Raw genomic sequence first — 8,837 nt, 5'->3', positions numbered from 1 at the left:
TTTCCCCTTCTTTACATAGAAGAATTTTCTCACAAAGCTTTCTGGTGCACTACAACTAAGTAGAAATCCTGTCCAACAGCATCCAGCTCAGTTTGTCATTTACTGTACCTTTAATTACAAACAAAATAATTCTTGCCACTCAAAAAACAATCCATTACCTTCACAAATCCTTCCAAACCTTCTTCCTCCAGAAGGTGGTGAAACTGTATTATCTATGTACTGCGAATTCAAACCACACATGGCTTTTTGAAAAAGGTTACACCAAAGTTAACTTAGCAACCACTACCCACTAGAGAAGACGATCATGAAGAGAGACCATTTGAGAGAACACACTGTTTTGTGCAAGATGGTTTTATTAACAGACCAGAGTTTGAAAGATTGCAGCTGGGCATCTGAATCTGGAAGGGGAAGAAAAAAAAGTTATCATTAGAAAGATGTAGATCTGAATCTACTTTGGCCACCCAAAGAATTAATTTATTTCTTTGGTATATACATTAGCTTTGGTATAAGCTAATACATAATCAGCTTGTAATTTAGGCTGAAAATACTAATTTTATTACACTGGATTTAAGACTACAATAGTCTTGCACACCACAACTAACTCCTAGATTAACATCTCCTCACTCAAAACAGATTTCAAGTGCCAGAACTAACAATATAAACATTTCTACCTTGAACTACTAGTACCTGATTTACTGTATGTGTAAAAGCATAGCAGGGAGGAATCACACTGAGGCATTGCGGACATTCTAACTTTTGCCACAGTAACTATCTTCAGCACATTTCAGGGGCTGTTTACATACAAAAATGAAAGCAAAAAGCAGACTTGAGACCAGGTCCTCTAAAGCTGCTTGAGAGCTAGTGAAACTCAGTATCTTGCCAATACTGAACTGTCTAAATTCAGTATCAAGTACTATGCTCTTTTCCCCCAGTCTGTATGAAGAAATCGGTACTGAAAGTCTTAATTTTGAGACTACCACTGAAGTAAAAAGACAAATAGCAGGAAACCATTTACATATAGGGAAGCGGAATAAATGCTCATCTTCAGATACAAGTATTGTCATTCAGAAAGGCCAGGTATCTCATCTGAACCTACTGCTCTAGTTGCTCTAGAAACTACAACATTCATCTATTTTCTACATGTACATTACTTGCATTTTCAACATGCACTCTATTCAAAACAGTAGGAGAAGAGCAGGAATAGGAAGTGCAGGAGATGATAACAATCAGTTATCTCAGCTTTACATCAGCGGCAAGTATGTTTGGTGTCCAAGCAGAACTAACTGTTTACAACCATAAAAAAGGAACTGCATGGTCACTTCCTAAATTGAAAGATGGCGTAAAACCTGATGTCTGCTATTTACATCGGATGCTGAGCTAGAAGTCCACTGAAAACCACAAGCAACCAGCTGAATATCCCTCGTTTTCGTGCCAATATACTGCTCCTCAGGCATGCACAGCCACCGCAACAGTACTAGAAGCTTCCTTCCTGTAGGAAAGCTCCTGAAAACAAGACCACCAGTATACTTCTGATGTCTGTCAGAGAAGATGGGGAAAGGATCTACACTGACAGAAAAGCTGCAGGGTTTTGATTAAAAATAGCAGCTTCCATCTTTTGCTCAGAAACCAGTTTCACAAAGTGAAAGTAGTTTTGCTCAATCTTGGTTATGAAGCCTCATGCACTAATTAAGTGAAACATCTGCCAGTACTGAACTTTTAAGTTTGTACCACCAGCAGCAAAACTTCCTCCCACAGTTGAACCAAAAAGCTTTACAATAACACTTTCCCCAGGAAGCAATTGTTTTCCTAAAGCTCAAGTCTCCACATGCTATGTAACTAGTGCTTTAGAACTGCTGCTTTGCAGATGGAGACAGCAAAGCAACATGCAAGCAGCTTGAGGGAGCAGAAACTGAGGATGAACAAAAAAGCTTCAAGAAAAAAAAAAGCTATCACATGGAAAGGTATTTCATAGGTCTCCTTTAGTTCCTTGGACAGATGGCAGACCTCTATGAGCTCAACTTTCTAGAAATGTTTTCACAGCCAACAAGGCATAAAAGGCTTAAACAAACAAACCAAAACAACAAAAAAAGACCTACCTCCCTTCAGAAAAAATTCTGAGAACTCATCCAAACCGCAACTGCTCCCATTTTAAGCTTTAAAGTCACAACACTACCCACTATTTTTTTTATTAACCAACCTCTGGAAGTTAGAAATTCCCAAGTAAACTGCACATCTGATGTCTAAAAAAACCAAACCCAAACATAACAATCAAAAAAACTTCTTGTCTTTGGAGGAATCAGTTTCAGAAACACTGGGTCCCTGCTTGTTATTCTTTCCAAGCATCCTAACAAATGAAGTTTTCCTAAATTCCAGCATATTCATCACACCAAAAAGTCATTTTATCTTTGACTGACAATAAGCGATGGGTAACATCAAAGCTAGTTTAGTGTGTAAAAAAGGTGGAAGTACAAGAATTCTGAAAACACAGTTTTGGCTTTTGGCTCTGAATGGCAAAAGAGTTCTCATCAAAGCAGGAAAAGCAGAGTGACAACAATAATGGTATGACAGATTGTTTGAGCTAGATACTATAACTTCAGGACTCAGCTGTCACTGTTAAACTGCTTTAAGTGTTAATAAACCTTCCTACTTCTAAATGACAAGACTATTCAAATGGGCAAGTTAGTCTCTCAAAATTAACACCCTGGACATGTTAACATGAAAGCTTAAACTGAATCATTTTTAAGCTTGAACAAGCTGAAAATTTAGAAGACTAAAATGGTGTCAATTGATAATTTAATTTCTCCTAGTCCTAAACAGGCTCTTATAGCAGAAATCGCACAATCTGAAAGAACACTGTACTTGCAATTGCAAGACTTTGATCATAACACAAATTCATTAATGAGGGCTGAAATTTTTAGGCAAGATCTCAAGGCTTCCCATCAAAAAACTCAAATAAGGTTTTAAAACAAGTTATTGGTAAATGAAAAAGTTATTGGTAATGCTTATACTTTCTAAACATATCTCCTATAATGAATACCTAATTTCTTCACAAATGTTTATGCTTTATTAAGATTTAAAAGATAAAATCAGAATACTGTATTGTCCAAGAAGCTTTATACTGTAGTTGCCACACAAACATGAGTGAATATATACTAAATCTGAATGTTCAACCAATTATGGCAGCAACCTACACAGCAGAGATGGAACAGTGGTTAGTATTAACCTTTGGTAGTATCTCACCATTAGTTCATTCTCCTTATGAGTCTGTTGATCTGGTCTTCTCTGTTACCAGCATCCCCACCTTCCACGAAGTGGATTGTTTTCTTCTTCATTCCACCCCGAGGAGAGGATAACTTGAAGGGCCAAAGGAAGTTGTTCACAACTTTGAAGTTCTTGCCAACAGTGTAAATTTCATGGATCACATCTTCCATGCAAATGATGCCAAGCTTTCCTAAAATTCAGAAATATCATTTTCAAAAAGTAGGGTTACAGAGCCACTGGTCAATAACAAGCAAAAAATTATCAATTTATTATTGTCATACCTATTTATTTGATAAACTTCAAGAAGTCAGAAAGCACCTGCTCTACCACAACACCTAATGACTGACTTTTCCAGTTAAAACTGATTAGCTGCAGCCAACTCAACATTATTGTTCCATGTGGAAGAGGTATCAGTTTTAAGGGCTGAATATTTGTAGCCAGAAATGAACAAAAAAATTCAAACCTCACTTCGTGAATCTTAGGAAAAGAGACTCTGTTCTTAGAAGAAAAGCTAGATTACATACACTTAAACCGTAGTTCTGTGTAGCTCAAGGGAAATTCACTGAACTACTCACACTGTTGAATAATGCAATAGCATGTTTTCTTAACACCTTTCCAGAGTCCTCAGTGACATGTTTCAAGTTAACTGCTCAGAAAATATAATGCTAAAAAGGCAAGTAATTATAGTATAATACTTGTAGCTTTATAATCTAATTGTCTATTGCACTGCAACAGGAACAAACATGACAGTCCAATTTGAAGTGATACACAAATCAAATGACATCAGTGTTTGCTTTCATTCATGGCATGACTGGAAAATAAGAAGCCTCCTACTTCAGTCTACTTCCTGACAAATGACAGCCACACTTCGTTTTTACTAAACACACTAATCACTTTTACTAGCTAGTTCTTCTGACAAGAAGTTTAAAAAGTCTGCTTAGCAGATCATGAAGGTCTAAGACACAAATAACATCCAATACTGAAGTCTGAAACTTCAAAGCTTTGTATAGTATTTTTCCTGCTGCAGACCCTCTTCCTTACTGGAAGATCTACCCACCCACTAAAGGTCAAGGAGTTTGCATTTACAATTACAAATTCAAAATGCTAGTATTTGATTCTTTACACTGGTTTTCAATATTTCCTAACAAAATTTACTTCCAGCTTGCTTTGTATTAAGCTGTTAAGACAGAAGTAGATATTATTAATCAATCGCTACTGTTCTCCAGAGATACCGTCCAGCTCTGCATTAATCACCCAAATGCAACAAGTTTGTTTCTTGTTAAGTGAACCGGTATTTACCAAGGCGTTTCTGAATCAGGGAATTATCAGTAAGAGCAATGCGCTGCTTGTTGATCTTGCCATAACCACGCTTGTAGATCAATTCATGCACAGACTTCAGATTGGGATAACTGAAAACAGTCATGAAAAAAAAAACACCTTAAGTCTTTCCGAGCCACATTCCAAGTCACCATCCCCCCATTTAAGATCATTTCAGCATGTCCCAAAAGTAAATACAAAGGCAACAGAGGAGCAAGTCTTCCTTATACCAAGTTCCCAGGAACACTAGTATGACAGTGTAAACATATCTAGCAGGCGCTACCTTTTAAAGCACTGCCTTAAATCACATTTTCAATTCAAAGCAGGCAGAGTATGCAGGCTATACAAAAAGATTTTAAATACACGGGAAACCTGCAAATCTAGCATAGCAAAATGCAAAAGGCACTCAACATTTGCATGCTGATTTGCTAGAAGTGGCCCCTTAACTCACCCCCATGCAATATAGGGTTCAACAATCCGCAACATGTTGATAGAAGCTTTGTTGAGTTTTACAAACGTGCCATTAAAAATCTGACGCAGGCGAAGAAGTTGCAATACCTTGCGGACCTTAGGGCTGACACCATTGGTGCTAGAGAACGTAAGAAAAAAGCCTCAGTTATCTACATCCCAGAAGATACTAAGTATTAGGTTAAAAAACCCCACAATAGCATTGTTTCCGTATGGAATGCATCACTATTTTACCAATCACACAAACCAAGCTTAGTAAATTATGCACTATCTCTATATATTTCAGTATGAAGGTAAAACATACCTTCCATGAAAACCGAAATACACATTCTACTGAAACAATTTAGAACTATCTTGTGCTCTCCTGAACATAATTCTTTCAGTCACACCTTGTTAGTTTTTTGTAACACTTTACCAAAGGAGACTTGAAACACTTCAAACAAAGCTTAGCAGAATGTTAGGGAATACTGGCATGTAATTTTTCGACATTAAGGTGAAACAGAACTATCTGCACGTATTTGTAGCCTTGCCTTCTTAAAATTCAGGGATGCCTGAAGATCATAGACACAGCCAGCATAATGATTTTACATTTAATTAAATAAGCCTTTAGTGCATGTACAACATACTGCCAACAACTTTTCAAGCCACAAGAGGAAGGCTTGATTTTATTTACATACTTAAGCCCTCAAAACAGACAGAAATGTACGTAGAACTGTTTACATCTGTACTTAATCTTACCCTCTTATCCTGATCACGAATGCCAGTTTTGGTTCCGCTGGAACATAGTAATTGCCAGCTTTTCGGGCCATCCTGGCCATACGGATCTCCTGCCTATACATGTGCCTGTACTCCTTGTGGTAAGCTTGGGCTCTTGCATAGATGAGTTTTCTTTGTGCTTTACGGTGCTGAAATCAATTGAAAATTACTTAAGATTATACAATGCTTTTTAACACGTGAAAATCACCTTCAAATAATGTAACATGTTCTAGAACTTCCCACAAGTAACACAGATTAAAGGAACAACTGCCCACATCACAGAGCTAAGAATCACTCTGGGGGATACTGAGTCAGGGAAGACTCAACAAATCAGTGCTGCTTTAACAACGTTATCTTGCATCAAGCTTACCCTCAAAGGCCATAACCCTTGCCTTGTAGAGGACTAACTTTCATCTTACAGATAACTCCATACCTTGCCCTTACTCTGTCCAGAAGTGGCTTCTTATTGACCAAAAGAGATAAAGCACATGAATCCAAAAAATTAAAGAAATATTAAGGTGCTAAACCTAAACACTGTAAATTTATGTACTGCATTAGATCAGCACTAACAGCTGATAGAACAACAGATAAGCAATCCTAGTTAAGGACTTGTGAAACACTCACCTTTTTAATAGCCAACATCTTCTTCTGACGTTTGACTTTTATAGCTGCATAAGCCTGCCGCTTTTTCAGCAGGCTTTCCGGTACAGATGGCACCTTCTTTGCTCTAAACAAAAAGAGAAAAAACCCCTTTTTAGCTGATATGTAAAAACCGTACTTTAAAGTTACACATGACGATCAATGCAAGCTCTTAACATTGCCTCGAGCCAGTTCATTGAGGCATCTTCCTTGTTCCCACATTTCCCAGGACTTGACCCCGCCTGAGCAGATCATCTTTTACACGAGGAAATCTGACAGACTAGCTGTTGAGCTGCACACACTCTACATACACAACAATAAAAACGGAGACCACTTGAGGGAGAGGAAGTTTTTACCCTACTTCGCTACAATCTAACGTTTCAAGCACATCTGTTTTAGGTTAATACACGTTTAAACGGATACTTTGACTGAAAATAGTTTGGCAATATTCTGAAATTTCTTCTGCAAGACTTCACACTTACTTAAACTCTTAGACGTGACACAACTACCGAGATCGGTGTTTACAGAGCCACAAATACCCGGTCGAGCTCTTACCCTCAGCCTACCCGGGTACGCCTCCCTAACGCACGACACGCACCACTTCGCGCACCGCAGCGCGGCACTGACCGCCCAGCCAGGGAGAAGGGCCGCCCCACCAGGGAGAAGGGCCGCCCCACGGCCCCCCAGGAAAGCGGCGCCGGGCGGCCAGCTCTCCTTCCCCGCCTCACCGAGGGCCGGCGGGGCAGCAACCCCCGCCTGCGGGACGGACAGGACAGTACAGGACCATCGGCGCCTGCATCCCCGCCGGGCCGGGCCCTATCCCCCCACCGCTGCCAGCCCCAGGCCATTTATGCTTCTTCCCGCGCCACCGGCGGAGGCCTAGCGACAGAGGGGCTGCGCGCCGCGTCCCAGCGGCGGAAGCAGAGAGCTAGCACCACCACAGCCGCCGATGGCGGCGGATTATCACGGGGCGGGACGGCCACTTACTCCTTCTCCGCCATGATCAACGCCGGAAGGGAAAGGGCGGGCGCATGCGCAGAGCCGACTTAACCCATCGGCCTGCGCGGGCTGGGCCCTAGTGCCGGCAGGACCCCGCGTTTGTGCGTCCGCTGCGGTGCCCGCCCGCGGTGCGGCGCCGGGCTGTCCGGCGAGCGCCTGACGTAAGAGCACCCGGGAGCCGCCCCCCGCCCGGCCGGGCCGGCACTGGCTGTATCCGGGGCCGGGCGGGGAGCGGCTGCGCCGCCTAACCGTGCAGCGCAGGGTTTCCCCCTATTCCAGCCTTCCAGCCTGCATCGAAAGCGTGTGGGACGCCACCTCCCGCCCCGCGCTGTCAGCACCGAGGCGGCGATGGAGGCTGACGCCAGGGAAGTGCCGCTCCCGCCGCCCCCCTCCTCGGCCGCCTCCACACCGGCAAGCTGGCAGCGCGGAGAGCCAGGGAAGTGGGGGCAAGACCGAAGCAAGGCCGGGCCCCGCTCGTGATTTGTAACTGCGCTCGACCCCGGGCCCCGAAGAGCTTCCAGCGGGAGGCCCCGGGTTTCCCGGGCGGTGTGTCCGGCCCCGCACCGGGCACGCCGCGCCTGCAGCACCACGCAGCGGGGCGCACCGGGGATTGGGAACCGCGGGCGCAGTTTCCGATCTCATTAAAGTATCGCTTGATTTCGTTAGACCTATTACAAAAGAAAGCAACTAAAGTCAGCACGGAAACGTGCGACGGGACACCTGCTGAAGGAAAAAGTCGCTTGCGCGTTCTCCCGAAACTTTTGCGCGCCAATTTCTGCTAAATCGCAGAGGCAGCGTTCGCAAATACAAAGTCCCAGCAGCTTTTCTGAAAAGTGGCGGCCGCGCAGAGAAGGACGCGCAGCGCAGCGCTCCGGTACATGCCTGCCGGCGGGGTGAGTCCTGCCCGCCTGCGTCTGGCGAAGCCCCTCCGGCTGCGAGCGCCCGGCCCCCGCCGCTCCCGGCCCCCCCTGCCCGCTGGTGTGTATATATTGTATGCAGGAAGCGGCAGCTGTTGTCTGACGGGAGATAACGCTTTCTGCGTGCCGGCACCCCAGAGTCCCCATTTCACTCGGTGGCTGGTTAGACATTAATAGTGTCTGTATTTGGCTGACTGACATTCCCCTCCCCCCCCCCAAAACCAACAACCAAAACACTGGGGTTTTGTTAAGCGGCTCCTCGTTGCACAGCAGGGAAACCCTAGGCCCCCAGGCCTCCACGGAACCCGCGGGGACCCCGGCAGCTCGCCGCTTCCGTGCGTCTCTAGCCGTGAGCGCGAGCCCTTTACGTTCGTTCGTACTCTTTTCACCCACGCTCCGGCGCCGTAAGGGCCGCCGCGGGCCTGCCTGACACGCCGTTTCCCCCCCACCAGCCACCGCCGCTCCTCCCCGGCCCCGGCC

The 8,837-nt window shown here is 44.1% G+C and overlaps 1 protein-coding gene across 1 annotated transcript; it reads right to left on the bottom strand.

The window, feature by feature from the left end:
- Nucleotides 1-333: 333 nt before the first annotated feature.
- RPL7 (ribosomal protein L7) lies at nucleotides 334-7,541 on the bottom strand. Its single transcript, XM_037378737.1, has 7 exons — nucleotides 7,429-7,541; nucleotides 6,427-6,529; nucleotides 5,785-5,951; nucleotides 5,030-5,167; nucleotides 4,561-4,670; nucleotides 3,241-3,451; nucleotides 334-398 (listed from the first exon to the last, which is right to left on the bottom strand). Exons 1-6 carry the CDS (start codon nucleotides 7,440-7,442, stop codon nucleotides 3,243-3,245), a joined length of 741 nt encoding a protein of 246 aa, XP_037234634.1. The 5' UTR covers nucleotides 7,443-7,541; the 3' UTR covers nucleotides 334-398; nucleotides 3,241-3,242.
- Between the last annotated feature and the right edge of the window lie 1,296 nt (nucleotides 7,542-8,837).

This window comes from Falco rusticolus, chromosome 3 (genome assembly GCF_015220075.1).
Source record: "Falco rusticolus isolate bFalRus1 chromosome 3, bFalRus1.pri, whole genome shotgun sequence".
NCBI lineage: Eukaryota > Metazoa > Chordata > Aves > Falconiformes > Falconidae > Falco > Falco rusticolus.
Note: the sequence above shows the minus strand (reverse complement) of the source record. Positions and strands in the feature narration are given on the sequence as shown.

What these genes read in the sequence shown, in the direction of transcription:
- RPL7 (XM_037378737.1), bottom strand. An exon ending in AGATGTTGGCTATTAAAAAG is followed by an intron (nt 5,952 to 6,426) that starts GTGAGTGTTTCA and finishes AATTGATTTCAG; the next exon opens with CACCGTAAAGCACAAAGAAA. An exon ending in CCTGATTCAGAAACGCCTTG is followed by an intron (nt 3,452 to 4,560) that starts GTAAATACCGGT and finishes TCTGAATTTTAG; the next exon opens with GAAAGCTTGGCATCATTTGC.